The 15,779-nt window shown below is 43.5% G+C and overlaps 2 protein-coding genes across 2 annotated transcripts in view; one reads left to right on the top strand and one right to left on the bottom strand.

Moving 5' to 3' along the window:
* The window catches only part of LOC144306454 (uncharacterized), a 52,245-nt gene that overhangs the window by 9,288 nt on the left and 27,178 nt on the right, over positions 1-15,779 (bottom strand). The window lies entirely within an intron of this gene.
* The window catches only part of LOC144306436 (zinc finger and SCAN domain-containing protein 16-like), an 11,185-nt gene continuing 712 nt past the window's right edge, over positions 5,307-15,779 (top strand). Inside the window, exons 1-4 of the mRNA XM_077885854.1 lie at positions 5,307-5,844; positions 7,499-7,953; positions 8,081-8,228; positions 15,547-15,729. Of these exons, the coding sequence (XP_077741980.1) occupies positions 7,576-7,953; positions 8,081-8,228; positions 15,547-15,729 (709 nt within the window). The 5' untranslated portion in view covers positions 5,307-5,844; positions 7,499-7,575. The remainder of the gene's footprint in view (positions 5,845-7,498; positions 7,954-8,080; positions 8,229-15,546; positions 15,730-15,779) is intronic.

Genomic DNA, 15,779 nt, shown 5'->3' with positions numbered 1-15,779 from the left:
TTTTGTACCTCTTTCTTGTGCCCTTGTAATGGAAGCTACATCATCTACCTAATCTTTCAGACTGTCTAACCCTATCTGGTATTTCCTTTAGTCCCTGCTGTCTTTAGTTAAAAAGTAACAAATGATCCTAAAATATCATGATCTCTCTTCAGCATTTTCTCCTTATTGGCCCCATTCCCTCTAACTTCAGTACGTTTCAATCTGTTCTGTCAGTCAAAAAACAAATTATTGGGGTACACCTGGGTGATTCGGTTGAATGAATCTTGATTTTAGTTCAGGTCATAATCTCAGGGTCTTGGGATCAAGCCCAGCATAGGCCTCTGCACTCAGCAGGGAGTCTGCTTCTCTCCCTCTTCCTCTTCTCTGCCCCTCACCCATCCCACCCCATGCCCCTGTGCTCTCTCAAAAAAATATTTTTAAAAATATTTTTCTGTTGCTTTCTACTGCCATCCCCAGACTTTCTGCTTATTTTCATCTTTTCCACTTTTGACATTCATTGTAACTCTTGTTAGTCAGTGCATATCTGTTTTTGATAGTTGCTTTATTCATCTTTCCTTGCCCACCTCACCACCCAATCCTGTACCTACAGAATGGGAGAAAATATTTGCAAACCATCTATCAGATAAGAGGTTTATACCCAAAATACGTATATATAAAGAACTTGGGATGCCTGTTTGGCTCAGTCGGTTGAGTGTCTGACTCTTGATCTCAGGTCTTGATCTCAGGGTTGTGAGTTTAGGCCCCACACTGAGTGTGGAGCCTACTTAAAAAAAATTTTTTTTTAAGACAAAATACATAAAGAACTCCTACAACTTAATAACAAAAACAATTCGGTTAAAACACAGGTAGGGCACCTGGCTTGCTCAGTCAGTAGAACACATAACTCTTAATCTCAGGGTCATGAGTTATAGCTTCACATGTGGCACAGAGCCTACTTAAATATAAGTATAAATAAAACATAGGCAAGATGTGGAAACAACCTAAGCCCATTAATAGATGAATAGACATAGTACATATAAACAGTGGAATATTATTAAACCATGAGAAAGCAGGAAATCCTGCCATTTGTGAAATGGATGGAATTTGAGAGCACTGTATTAAGTGAGATAAGTCAGAAAAAGACAAACATTGTAGGATACCACTTATATGTGGAATCTAAAAAAAGCTGAACTCATAAAAACAATGGTGGTATATTTGTGAGGTTTTAGTATGTATTGTTTATTTCTGTTCTCATAGTCATACTCTTTATTTTAGTCTTTTTGATATGACAGAGCAAATACTCAACCTGTAGTACAGCATTCTTCTATCAGTATTAGAATACATGTGTTCAAAATGCCTGGGGTGCCTGGGTGGCTCAGGGTCTTGGGATCGAGTCCAGCATTGGGCTCTCTGCTCAGCGGAGAGTCAGCTTCTCCCTCTGCCTCTCTCCCTGCCCATACTTGCTCTCTCTTGCTCTTTCTCAAATAAATAAGATCTTTAAAAAAAGAAGAAAAAAAAAAGCAACACACACACAAAGTGCCATCCACTTGTTACCTTCTTTTATCTTCATAATATCCTTGGTAAATAGTAGTTATTATCCAATAATAATTTCATTGAAAAAAATCTGGGCATAAAGGAGTTAAATAACTTGTCAGCAGTTACAAGGTTAGGAGGTGAAGATGCAGGATTCTCCAGATCAATAGTTATTCATCCAGAGGCCATGATTAAACCTTTAAACTCTTGGTGCGTAGCATACTGCAAAGAATATGAGGGTTTGACTAGAAAAGGCTTTTTTTAAAAAAGTTCATATCCCTTTATTTTTCTTATTCAAGTATAATTATCATACAGTGTAATCGTTTCAGGTGTATAACATGATTCAACAATTCTATACATTACTCAGCTGCACATAAGTCAGATAACATAGAAATGGCTATTTTAAGGGATCATTTCCATACAAGGGTCTGATGTTGGAAAAAATTTACCATGTCTGGAGAAAAACACCTTGAAGCTTTTCTCATGCTTTTCCCATAGCATCCTTTTCCAAAACATATTATCTGTTGAAAAAGGCCTGAATTCTTAATGAAATTGCCAGAATAGGAAACCCATTATTAGAACTTCCTATCCACAGGAGCAGTCTGAGGCCTTAACGGAGCTGAACACACCTAGAAACCTTGCAACCTCTCCCACATTTATTACATTCATAGGGTTTCTCTCTCCTGTGCAAATTTTCTAATACTTAATAAGGCCAGTACTTGCACTGGAAGCTTTCTCACATTCTTTACGTCTATAGGGCTTTATCCAGCATGGATTTTCAGGTGACCAACAAAAATGAGAGCATTGAATAAAGGTTTTCTCACACTTACCACAGTGATAGTTTCTCCCCAGAGTGAGTTCTCTGATGTCCAGAAAGGGGGAAATGCTGAATAAAGGCTTTCCTATACTCACCACAATTATAAGTTTTTTGTCCAGTATACTTTCTCCTGAGTTTAAAGATTCCAGGGAAAATTTTTCCTACATTTATCACCAGTCTGTTAGAAGACTTCACAACTGCCTTCCTGATAAGTCTCCCCATTGAGTCGGCCAGATGTGCAGTGCTAGCTTCCAAGATGTGTTAACTATACAATCACGCAGGGCCCTAATGCTCAGAGGGGTCCTGCTTTTCAGAAGATCTTGGGCTTGTTTAATATTGTTGTCACAGTCTTGACATTCTAAATGTTCTCTTTGAACTTGTGTTTTATAAGTGAAGGACAGGACAGTAATGCATGCACCTGAGTAGAAGGTATGTCTTGCTCTCCCATTCACATATAGCATTTGCAATCCCCCATGAGCACAAAATTCCAGTGGACCTATGACTCATGGGAGTTCAGTGAGACTCTAACTATAAAGAGGAATAGAGGCAGCCCGGGTGGCTCAGCGGTTTAGCGCTGCCTTCAGCCCAGGGCGTGATCCTGGAGCCTCAGGATCGAGTCCCACATCAGGCACCCTGCATGGAGCCTGCTTCTCCCTCTGCCTGTGTCTCTGCCTCTCTCTCTCTGTGGGTCTCTAATGAATAAATAAATAAAATATTTAAAGAAGAAGAAAAGGAATAGAGTAGGCTGCCCCAAAGTACACCACTCTGGCTTGTGGATTATGTTGAGCTGAAGCCAATCATGATCCAGAAGACTCAGGAAAAACATCTACCTCTCCATTAACTACCTAAAATAATTTATATAGGGGGCCTGTACCAGAAAAAGACCTATTACCAGACATAACTTTTTTACCTGAAAGACAACTGAATACCATGCAAACATCTAATTACCAAACTTCTCTTATCCTGTGAATTCTCCTCCCAGGAAGAGGAAGTCCCAGGCCCCTATCCCATTCCTTGGCTTAGGATGGCATATAAACCTCAATTGCCCAAATTGCCCATGAGTTCCTATCTTTGGAACTCTTATACGTACATAAATTTGTTTTTCTCCTTTTAACCGGTCATGTCAATTTATTTATTAGACCACCCAAAGAACCTGAAAGGGAAGAAGGGAAAATTTCCTACCCATACATGTACAAGGTAGGCATATTATATCTGCACCTGAGTAAGCTGGGGTGCTGACAGCCAGGTGAGACCATACTTTTCTTGCTGGAACCAGAACTTCCTTATAACTCAGCTGGTAAAAGGCAGGGTCTGAGAAACAGGAAAAAGGAACTCACCATGTTCTTTTTGTGTTACTTCCCTGTGGTAAGTAGCCATTTCCTGGAAATGACGGCAGAAGGGAAAGGGAAGAGAGCAACCCACTACTGCTGCCTTTTTCCTTTTCCTTACTCATCAGTACCTAAAGGTCGAGTTGACAGAATGTGTACCTGTCAAGAAGCTGTCAGTCACCCTGTACAGTGTTTCCACTGATCTGAAATACATATGCACAAAACTACAAAATATGAATTGTGTGTAATTTGGTGATCACTAACGCTTTTATATTTGCATTTAAAACTGGTATTGTACAATATAAAGGTGAACAGCAAAAGTCATAACTAAAATTTTAATTTTTGTTTAAATGACAAAGAACAAAAACGCAATGATGAGTCATGAGAGAGCCTATGGTAGGAGATAAATAGATTTTATATTTTAATACTTTTAACAATATGTTTTTCCTGCATTTTGAACAAAGGGCCGCACATTTTCATTTTGTACTAGTCCTGCAGATCATGTAGCTGGTACTGCCTATGTGTATTTCTCTAAATATTTACTTCTTTAGGGCGGCCCAGGTGGCTCAGCAGTTTAGCGCCACCATCAGCTCAGGGTGTGATCCTGGAGATGTGGGATCAAGTCCCACATCAGGCTCCCTGCATGGAGTGTGCTTCTCCCTTGCCTGTGTCTCTGCCTCTCTCTCTGTGTCTCTCATGAATAAATAAATAAAATCTTAATAAATAAATATTTACTCCTTTAGACCAAAGAAGTAAATTAGTACTACTTATTGGTACTACTTTGTAACCTAAACAGACCACAGATAGAACTTGAGACAGACACCTAAGGGAAAGAGCAAAGAATGATTTAAGCATGATCCCAGATTACATACTATGGATCAACCTAAATCAAGCACAGGTAACAGTCAGTTCAAGAGAATAACACACACAGTAGAGATCCAGGACACAGATGAGATCGGTAGATCTTTGGCAATGATTACAGTGAAAACTATGAGAGCATTAGAGAGTTATAACCTATATAAAACACTTTTTTTCAATTTTATCTATTTATTCATGAGAGACACAAAGAGAGAAGCAGCTTCTATCCAGGGAGCCCGATGCAGGACTCAATCCCAAGTCTCTAGATCACATCCTGGGCTGAAGGCAGCCGCTCAACCACTGAGCCACCCAGGCTGCCCTGTAGAATGCTTTCAAAAGGCATCTTCATTTGACCTCACAACTCATCCAGATTGCAACTCTTAGATCATCAAACTCTTCCTAAAGCTTCCTCCACATTGTAGATGCTTCTCGTGCACACAGGCCTAGAGCTCTTTGCACAGGAAGGTCAAGACTTGCTCCAGCACCTGAATCTGCTCCTTAATGTGTATCTTGAACCTCAGCCACTAACAGCGACGTTCCTGGAGTTAGCTCAGAGATTTCTGGGGCCTAGACATTCGTCTGCTGCTCACGTTAATACCTAAAGCACTGTCTGAAGCGCTGATGAATAGATTTATTCCACTGCTGCCAGAACTGTTGCACCCTAGAGCTCCGCTAGACGCTCCCCGCCCCCTCCGCGTGCCGGCGTGGCCCCTCCTGGCGCCGAGTCCTTCCGGGATTCTTCCCCTCCGCCGCGGGAGACTGGCGGCCGGAAGAGGCGCAGGCCGGACAGCGTTCGCGGTTGCACGTCCGCCGGCGGCCGGGAGACTGCCATCTTCTCCAGGCCCCGTGGGACTCGAGACGTCAGCGCCGCGCCCGGGACCCCCAGCGGGCGAGGCAAGGTGGGGAGAGTCGTTGGGTGCGCGCCTCCCGGGACCCCGCCTCCTGCGGCCTGTCCAGGCCCGGCGGCTTGCGGACCCGCCTGAGTCGGGCTGCCGTTCGCTCCCGTGACCGGGTGACCGGGTGACCGGGTGACCGGACGGGTGGCCGCGCCGCCGTGAGTCTCATTCCTTGGAGGACGTGAACTGCTGTGAGTCTCCGTGAGCGACCCTGAAGCAGGCTTTCTGCGAGCGCACCGCGGTCCGCCAACCTGATCCGGCCGGGGCGGCGGCGGGGTGTGCGGCGAGCGCCGGGGGGCACAGAGAACCACGGGCTCTGGGCCCAGACACGCGGCAGGGCTCCGAGGCCGCGCCCAGATGACCGGGTGGCAGCGAGGACCGCAGCCCGGACTAGGCCACACCCGCGGGAGCTCAGAACAATCTAGAGAGAAGGGTTAGTTCACCGATTTCCATCCCGCCCGTGTCGTTGTGCTGTGGTCACGTAGGATGGCAACGCGAGTGGAAGCCGAGGGAGCCGTGTAGAGACTTGTCTGCACCCTTTGGGGAAATTTTCTTTAATTCAAAACTATTTTGAGGGATCCCTGGGTGGCGCAGCGGTTTGGCGCCTGCCTTTGGCCCAGGGCGTGATCCTGGAGACCCGGGATCGAATCCCACATCAGGCTCCCGGTGCATGGAGCCTGTTTCTCCCTCTGCCTGTGTCTCTGCCCCTCTCTCTCTCTCTCTCTCTCTCTGTGACTATCATAAATCAATAAAAATTTAAAAAAAAAAAAAACTATTTTGGGGTGCCTGGGTGGCTCAGCCGTTGAAGCATCTGCTCAGGTCGTGATCCCAGAGTCCAGGGATTGAGTCCCACAACGGGCTTCCTGCTGGTGGGGGGGGGGGGGGGCCTGCTTCTCTCCCTCTGCCGCTCCCCGTCCTTGTGCTCTCTCACTATCAAACAAAACCTTAACATTTTTCAAATAAAATAAATTTTAACTTCCTTCAAAATAGTATGTTAAAAAAGGTAAGATTTTTACAGAGGGGGAAATAGAGGTTTAGAGAGGTTAAGCCACTACTCGTAAGAGAACACGGTGGGATTTAAGCCCAGGTCTTCTGGAATCCATAGCACAGGTCCTTTACCATGGCCCACCATACTGATGAGTTGGTAGTCCACATCTACTGAAGCCAAAAGGCTCTGCTTAAGTCTGCTATTAGAGGGAAGATTGAAACCATCGACACCCAAACAGCCTACTGTCTACCTAGGTTAAGGTGATCCTACTATTTGTCTATACTGGATGTGACGCTACTTCTTCCACTATCTTTATCAACATGACATTACTATTCCAGGAAATTTTTGCTCTAGGAGATAAAGTTGCAAATATTTGTATTTGCTTCAAAAATTACCCCTCAACACAAAATTACCCCTCAAAAAATCCACCTGAATGAATATCAGACTCCCAACTTTTAATGGATAGGATCCAGACTTTTTGAAACCCTCAACTGAAAACACCTTGTTGTGTCTGTCAGTTCTAAACTATTGGGTCCCGATCCTTGCCCAATCCGTATCCTGCTTTAAAAGATCTGCCTTAAACCCCTGAAACCTCATTAATCTGAGTTTGCCTTTCTCCCTGGGAGAGTATCTGAGACTCTGTCAAGGTAGTGCTAGCATGCATAAGAATAAATTCAGCTTGGCTTCATCAATGGATTGTTTTGGTTTTATTTTTAGAAAGCAGGGATCTGACAATATTCTCAGTATTATGAAAAATGCCCTTTCCTGCCAACATTCCCTTCTACTTGGAAAAAGGTTGGAATTACATTAAACATTTTTAAATATCTTTAATTTTGGGTCAAGACTTCTTGCTCTTTGAAACAAACATTAGGGCAGCCCGGGGGGCTCTGGTTTAGCACCGCGTTCAGCCCAGGGACTGATCGTGGAGTCCCACACCAGGCTCCCTGCATGGAGCCTGCTTCTCCCTCTGTGTCTCTGCCTCTCTCTGTGTGTGTCTCATGAATAAATAAAATCTTAAAAAAAAACAAAAAAACAGAAACATTAGATTTAGTTCAAGTATTTAATCAGCCTGTGTGTGTATCTCTCTCTCTCTTTTTAGCTGTGGTTTTTGTAACCTTAGGAGTGTACCCTGAAAGATAACAATTGCTCTCCTCTTCTCTGACCGTTGGAGCTGGCATGGCTCCTGAAGAGCCAGAGGGGCATATCAGAGGAAACAACAAAAAATGTCCTGCCAAGGTTCCGGGATCTGGCTCACAGTGGAGCAGCCCAAACAACCAGGAGCTCTTCCACCAGCGCTTCCAACAGTTCTGCTACAAGGAGACTCCTGGACCCCGTGAGGCACTAAGCCAGCTCTGGATGTTCTGTTGTAAGTGGTTAAGGCCTGAGATCCACACCAAGGAGCAGATGTTGGACTTGCTGGTGTTGGAGCAGTTCCTGACCATCCTGCCCAAGGAGCTCCAGGCCTGGGTGTGGGAGCAGCACCCTGAGAGTGGGGAAGAGGCTGTGGCCGTGCTGGAGGACCTGGAGAAGGAATTGGATGAACCAGGCCAGAAGGTAGAGAGCGCCTGTGTTCAATGAGGGGATGGTTGGGAGTGGGCATCCAGGCTGATCCTTTGTGGGCTCTCAGGATCATGTATACTGTGGGCAGTTCAGATGCCCAGATGAGCCTGCTTGTTCTCAGGTTTCAACCCAGGCCTGTACAGAGGAAGTGCTTTCTGAGACATCAGTGCCTCTGGATCCAGCTAAGGAAGCAACATTTCTCCAGCCTCAACCCATGGAGATCCAACTGAAGGGTATATCTCAGGACCCTCAACACCAACAGGATTGGGGTTAGTGTTGACACTTGGATCATATGGCTCCCCTGGAGACCTCAGGGTCATTTATCATTTAGCAAATATATATTTAATACTTACTATGTGCCAGACACCACACAAGGCATCGGGTATAGTGAACAAAGCATATATGAGCCTTGTTTTCCTGGAGCTTACAATAGTCTGGAGACAGAGACATTAAATAAATACACAGAAAAATGTACCATAACAGATTGTTTATGGGGGAAGAAGGTAGACAGATAAGGCCTTTTTGAGGAAGCAACATGAGAGGAAAGTCCTAAAATTGGCCAGTAAAAATTAGCCAGGTGAGTTGTAGAGGGAAAAGCAATGCATCTAAGAGCATGTGCAAAAACAGGTGGGAAAGAAATGGGTTTGAAAGAAGGCTGATGTGGGCAGCCCTGGTGGCGCGGTGGTTTGGCGCTGCCTGCAGCCTTGGGTGTGATCCTGGAGACTCGGGATCAAGTCCCACATCGGGCTCCCTGCATGGAACCTGCTTCTCCCTCTCCCTGTGTCTCTGCCTCTCTCTCTCTCTGTGCCTATGAATAAATAAATAAAATCTTTAAAAAAAAGAAAAGAAAAGAAAGAAAGAAGGCTGATGTGACCGGAGCACAGAGAGGGGGGCAGAAGAGCAGAGGTGGCAGGGTCCAAAACACAAGGGCTTTGTGTGTCCAGGTAAGAAGTCAGTACATCTTTAACTTTCACTGTATATAAGACCTATCTCTGGGTTCTGTGAGAACCCCTGCCCTAGGAAATGTTTAGTAAAGGTGAGTGATGAAGTCCAAGCAGAGAAATGATGCAGAAACATACGGATCGTGGTTGGAAAATGTGGTTGGGTCAGTTTGGCTGAGAAAGCTTTTATTCTTCCCACTTGGCTGTCTTTTGGTTTTTGAGCAGGAACTAACATGTGCCATGTAAGTTGATGTAAGCTGGATTGGAGACTACTTTGAAGACTTGGTGTAGCTCCAAGTCGACATTATAAGGGCCAAAAGTTGGACAGTTTTGAATGGTGTTGGAGAGGAAGGGAAGGATGAAGAGAACTAGATCACTTGTCCTAAAGCCCTAGAAAGTACTGGAAAGATGACAGAGTTGCTCTTTCTGACTCCCCTCCTGGCTTAAACAAGGGATCCAGAGTTCAGAGTTGGAATATTCTTTTCATCTGTTGGGTGTAACAGATGCCCACTCTTCTCAAGAGAAAATGAAGAATGTCACCGTTAGAAACAGTGTCACCTAGGGCACCTGAATAGCTTGGTTGGGCATCTGACTCTTGATCCCAATTGGGGTCCTGATCTCAGGGTCATGATTTCAGGCCCCATATTAGACTCCATGCTGGTGTGGAGCCTACTTCTTTAAAAAAGAGTGTCATCTTAACAATATGAGTTATACTTCTGTTGTTGTTGTCTTCTTTGTTATGCTGAGGGAGGACTTTTAATGGCTGCAGGATACTTCTTTTAAGTACAAGTGTGTCTGGTTATCCTACTATCACTTGGAAATTCATGTTTCCCAAATGTAGGTGTTTGACATGCAGGGTTTTCTTAAAGAACTGAAGCTTGCTGTTTGAAGGTCAGAACTTTATTGTATTAGCCAGTTAATGGGCATCTTATTGATAAGTATAACAAATTCTTGTAGCACACTGAACACAAGTCTATCCTTTTCCTGAAGATGTAAGTTGATCATGATTAATCACTCTGATCTGCAGTTCACTGCTGCTCTTGGAGACTTTTAGGTAGGAGGGACTATCAGCTTGTGTCCTAAAATGACACTAGCTCTCATGCTAGCAAATGGCAGATACAGCATTTAAATAATTTTGTCTTCATCGCCTATGTTCTTAACTCTGTAGTAAAGATGGGAGATAAAAATGAGGAACGTGGAAAGTTATGGGAAATAAAACTGGAAAAGTAGGCAGGGACATTTTTAACCTTCATTGTGCCTTCATTACTCATCTGGATGACTTTAAAAATCGATCAGTGCCTAGGCCATCCCTTGGAAATTGGGTTTCATTTGGACTGGGGTGAGGACCAAACATGGGCCTTTTTTTTTTTTTTTTTTTTTAACTCCGAGTGATTCATATGCGTAACTATTGAGGGTCAAAAACCCAGTGGATCATGAAGGGCTTGTATATTAAACATATGAGTTTAGATTTCATTCAGTGGAGAAATTAAAGATAGATATTCAGAACTGTAAGTTCTTGGGCAGTTTTAAAATTTGGTAATTTATAAGTATGATTAGGTACCATCTACAAATGGCATGTGAAGTCAGAATAAATTTTAGGACAAACAATACAAAACTGCATGCTTCAGTATAACCATTGTAGAAATTGGGTATAGTGTGGGCTATCTGATCATTGTAGCTCCTAGAAAATAAATGTTTGCCATGACCTGAATTCTAAGTTCCACCAAGGAGCATAGTTTCTTGAATAAACCTCCTCTTTAAGTCTCTGTAAAGAGGTCCAGTAGCAACAAAGTCAATATTGGTATACATCTATTAAACCATTTTTGGGAACCTCCCTTGGAATTCATTAAAATTGAGAGCACAGTGACTTGAAACTTTATTTTGTTAAATGAAGGCAGTATCAGAAGATTTTATTTTTATTTTTTTTAATTTCTTTTTTTTTTAAATTTTTTTTATTTATTTATGATAGTCACACACAGAGAGAGAGAGAGAGGCAGAGACACAGGCAGAGGGAGAAGCAGGCTCCATGCACCGGGAGCCCGATGTGGGATTCGATCCCGGGTCTCCAGGATCGAGCCCTGGGCCAAAGGCAGGCGCCAAACTGCTGCGCCACCCAGGGATCCCTAGAAGATTTTAAATTCCATTATTTTCATGGGCTTTTTAAAATTCTCTTATAACTAGGAAAAATTAATGAATGGAAATTCTTCTCTAGGGAACTAGACTCTATTAACGCTATAAATTCTAGATTATAGTTGGTCATTCATAGAAACCAGTTTCTTTATAAAAATGTGAAATCAATTTTTTTCTTTCATAGTAAGTTTAATAAATTTCTAGACATACTTTGTCAGTTACCAAAGCATCATTCTCTGGTCCAACACCTTTCCTCTAGATTTCACTCTAATTGGAGTTCATATTTTTAATGATTATCTTAGGTTCTTTGGATGTACACTTAGTCTTTGCATGTCTGAAAATATTTACATCGCCCTCCTCTTTTTTTTTTTTTTTTTAATATATTAAGTAGGCTCCATGCCCAATGCAGGGCTTGAACTCACGACCCTGAGATCAGGAGTTGCTTGCTGTACCAACTGAGTCAGCCAGGAGCACCTTTCTTCCCTTTGTAATCACGGTTTAGCTAGAGTAAATTTCAGATTGACCTTTTTTTTCCTCAGCATTCTGAAAGTATTGCTGGTACTACTACTTCCGGTAGCTAGTCCTCTAGATTCTGTTGTGTGCCCTTAAAAGATCACTACCAGGGGATCCCTGGGTGGCTCAGTGGTTTAGCGCCTGCCTTTGGCCCAGGGCGCAATCCTGGAGTCCCAGGATCAAGTCCCACGTCAGGTTCCTGGCATGGAGCCTGCTTCTCCCTCCTCCTGTGTCTCTGCCTCTCTCTCTCTCTCTCTCTCTGTCTATCATTCATAAATCAGTCAATCAATCAATCAATCAGTCAGTCAGTCAGTCAGTCACTACCGGGGCACCTGGGTGGCTCAGTCGGTTAAGCCGCACCTGGGTGGCTCAGTCGGTTAAGCCTCTGCCTTCAGCTTAGGTCATGATCCCGGGGTCCTGGGATTGAGCCCCACATTGGGCTCCCTACTCAGCAGGGAGTCTGCTTCTCCCTTCTGCCTCTTCTGCTGCCCTCACTCCTGCTCTCTCAAGTAAATAAATAAAATCTTTAACAAATGGCTACTACAGTTTCCAAATACCATTTTTGTTTTTTTAGGGATTCCATCTTTTCTCATTAGTAGCATTTATATTTACTCTTAGCCTTTATGATCCTAAGTTTTACTAAAAAGTGTATCCTGATAGGGTTTTATTTTTACTCATCTTGGTTGGTTCATATATGCCCTGTTGCAAAGAACCCATGTTTTTTCTTCAGCCCTAGAAAATTCTCAGCTATTGGTTCTTTACATAATGTTTTTTTTTTTTTATTACTTATGTTTTTTTCTTCTGGGACTCCCAGAATACACTGGTTAGAATCTATTTATAAATCTATTCATTTCATGTAAGTACTTTTTCATATCCTTTGTCTCTGTCTCTGTGGTACATCCCAGTAGAGTCCTGTTACCTTCCAGTTTATTCTGTCTCCAGTTTATCCACTTCTAAAATTTCCATTCAGGGGATGCCTGGGTGGCTCAGTGGTTGAGCACCTGCCTTTGGCTCAGGGCGTGATCCTGGAGTCCCGAGATTGAGTCCCACATCAGGCTCCTTGCATGGAGCCTGCTTCTCCCTCTGCCTGTGTCTCTGCCTCTCTCTCTCTGTGTCTCTCATGAATAAATAAGTAAAATCTTTAAAAAAATAAAATAAAATTTGTCTATTCAGTTTTTATATCATCTTGTTTCATTTTTACTGGTTTTATTTCATAATTGTTTTTGTGCTATGGATACTATGTCATTACTTAACCTTTTTTAGATATCTTTAATCTTTCCAGGCTTTTTTTTTTTTTTTTTGAAGATTTATTTATTTTAGAGAGAGAGAGAGCTCATGAGAGTGAGCAGGGGAGAGGCAGAGGTAGAGGGAGAGAAGTAGGCCCCATGTTCAGTGTGGAGCCCATGCAGGACTCAATCTCACAACCCTGAGATCATGACCTGAGCCGAAATCACGAGTTGGAGGCTTAACTCACTGAGCCACCCAGGCACCCTCTTTCCAGGCTTTTTCATGAGGGTAATTTCATCTGGATTGAATTCATGTTCCAAGTGGTGATTTTGTTAACCATCTTCCTTAGCATTCTGCTCAAGTGTTTTGAAATTTTCATCTCTGGGCTCATTTTGAGTTCTTTCTGATCTGTTTTATATTCTTCCCTTCCTTGCTGAGCAGTTCTGTGGTTACCTCTGCCCGCCCCCACTCCCAGAACCAGGGCTCCAGTGATAACACACAGACCATCAATGTCACCACAAGCTTCTCAGTGGCCTGACAGGCTCCTTGGTCACAGAGCTGTCCACATGCTTGCGGGTGTGCACCCAGACTCGCATCAGCAGTGAGCTGGTACCAGTCCCCCATCTTCCTGTGAGCCACCGTCTCCATCCATCTCTGGAGCGTAGCAGGACCACAACTTCAACTATAGCTGCCATTCTGTGTTTTTATTTCCGTTCTGGCCCACAGAGATGACTGTCTTATTCTTTTAGCACAGACATATTATAGATTAATTTTTACTTTTATCACTCCATGTATTTGGGGCTAGAATATGAATTCACTGTGCCATCCTGACTAGAAGTACACCATCTTTCCCAACCTTTTAAAAAAGTATTTTATTTATTAAGTAATCTTTATACTCAACGTGGGTCTCAAACTCATGACCTCAAGATCAAGAGTAGTGTGCTCCACTGACGGAGCCAGCCAGGCACCCCTTCCCCAACCTTTTTTAGTCTTTTAGAAATTGTGTTTCTATGCTATATTTTTCAATAATCCGTAAATTTTCTTCTCATGCTGATAGGAATTTTAGTTCTATTACATGTACAATAATGTTTTGGATCACATCTGCAGTGCATTTTATATTTGCTAATGGCTCTAAAAGACTTCTTTTTTTCCGTTTTTATATTAGATTTTATGATTTTACTTATTTAGAAAGAGTGAGACAGAGCATGCATGTGCGCCCAAGTGGGGGAAGGAGCAGAGGGAGGGAGAGAGAAAATCCCAAGCAGACTCTCCACTGTGCATGGAGTCCCCACACAAGGCTTGATCTCATGGCACTGAGATCAAGATCTGAGCCAAAATCAAGAGTTGGACATGTACCCAACTGAGCCACCCAGACCTCCCTAAAAGACTATATTCTTGCATAAATGTATACTTTGTGTGATTTTCCTTTGAATTCTGCACACAAGTGTATCTGAGGTAGCAGTAACATGAAGTTTTAAACTGCCCCAAAACTTTAAGATAACCTTACATAGCCAGTAACAGAACTTTTTCACCAGCGTGGCAAGGTGGTCTGGTGAGGAAGGAGACCTGGGAAACGGCTCCTCTCACTCTGGGCAGCACTGCTTCTCAGCTCCACTTTCATATAATGGGAGCCCTGACACCCAGGGGTCTGTCACTTTCCTCAGGAGGGGTGCCTTTGGCTTTGTACCTTGTCCACACTCAGTGAGCTCACATCTGCTGTTGGGCCATGGCTCCTTCCCCTCTCTCCTCCCAGAGTGGCCTTAAGGTGACTGGTTTGGGCACAGTCAGCCAGTGTGTCTGACAAACGCTACCTCCTGGTCTTCAGCTGTCTCCATACTGGTCTTTCCTTGCCACCCCCATAACCCCCAATTAACGTCTCTTAACCACACAAAGCATATTGCTTTTCCCTGCATTTTTCTTACATGGTTACAAATCCTGCCCTTTACTCTGAGTCCTAAAATGGAATTACTTCAGGGAGAATACGTCTTGACAGTCTCACTTTTTTTCAGAAACTGTTGACCATTGAGGAAGTGGCCACATCAGCCACCCTGGAGGAGTGGAGGTATTGGGAACCCTGCTCAGAGGCACCTCTGTAGGAGCAACAAACAGGGAAACTATGGGAACATGCTTTCTTTGGCTAAGGACAGCCAGGAGTCTGGGTCTATTAAAACCCCTCCTCTGTGTTCATGAACATCTGCCTGGGAAATATCAAGTGACCCACAGAGTGTAGCTTCAGGCTTGACAGATGCCCAGGTTCTCCTTTGCAAGAAGAGCAGTGTCTTTGGGGCCGAATCTGTTTCTATCTCTCCTACATAATAATATCTTTCTGCGCCCCATGTGATTAGACTCTGACCTCCTTGGTCTGCATATTTGGAAATAGGGCACTTTCTGTACTCCCCCCCTGTTTCAGTACTCCCAGAGGCCTTCAGAGCCACCTGTACAGAGCTGCTCCACAGCTCCACATCAGCACTGACCCCCATGGCTTCCCTTCTCCTCCCTATGCTGCTCTGTCCTTGCCCTTGGAACCTGCTCTCATCTCAGATCATTTTTTCTGTTGTTGACTTATTCCTCCCTGACTTGTCTCCACTCTGCCCAAGTCATGGCCTTCCAGTCCAGACACTGCTAGTGCTCTCCTCCCTTGTCACTCCCATTTTCTTCCTCAAATGTTGTAAAACTATTTTGTTGGTATAGTTCATCTGTGTACTTCTAGTTTGATTTTGTTCCTATATATTTCAGTGAATTTCAGTGACATTTGGAATCTCTCCTTTTGTTTCAGATGATGTGATTAGAATTGAGAAAGGAGAATTGATTCAAAAGCATGAGCTTACTAGAGAGATGGAGTCTTCAAAAAAGTCATCTGGCCAAATCAATGGAGAGGTCCCTGCATGTGGAGACATTCAAGAACATGAAGGATGGACAAAAGATATCAGAGAAACACTTCAACTGAGAGAAGATATAAGTGTGATGAATATGGGAGAAGATTCACTCAAAACTCAAGCCTCATCAGAC

This window comes from Canis aureus, chromosome 37 (genome assembly GCF_053574225.1).
Source record: "Canis aureus isolate CA01 chromosome 37, VMU_Caureus_v.1.0, whole genome shotgun sequence".
Lineage (NCBI taxonomy): Eukaryota > Metazoa > Chordata > Mammalia > Carnivora > Canidae > Canis > Canis aureus.
The sequence above is the reverse complement of the archived record's forward strand: the minus strand, read 5'-3'. Positions and strand labels throughout refer to the sequence as shown.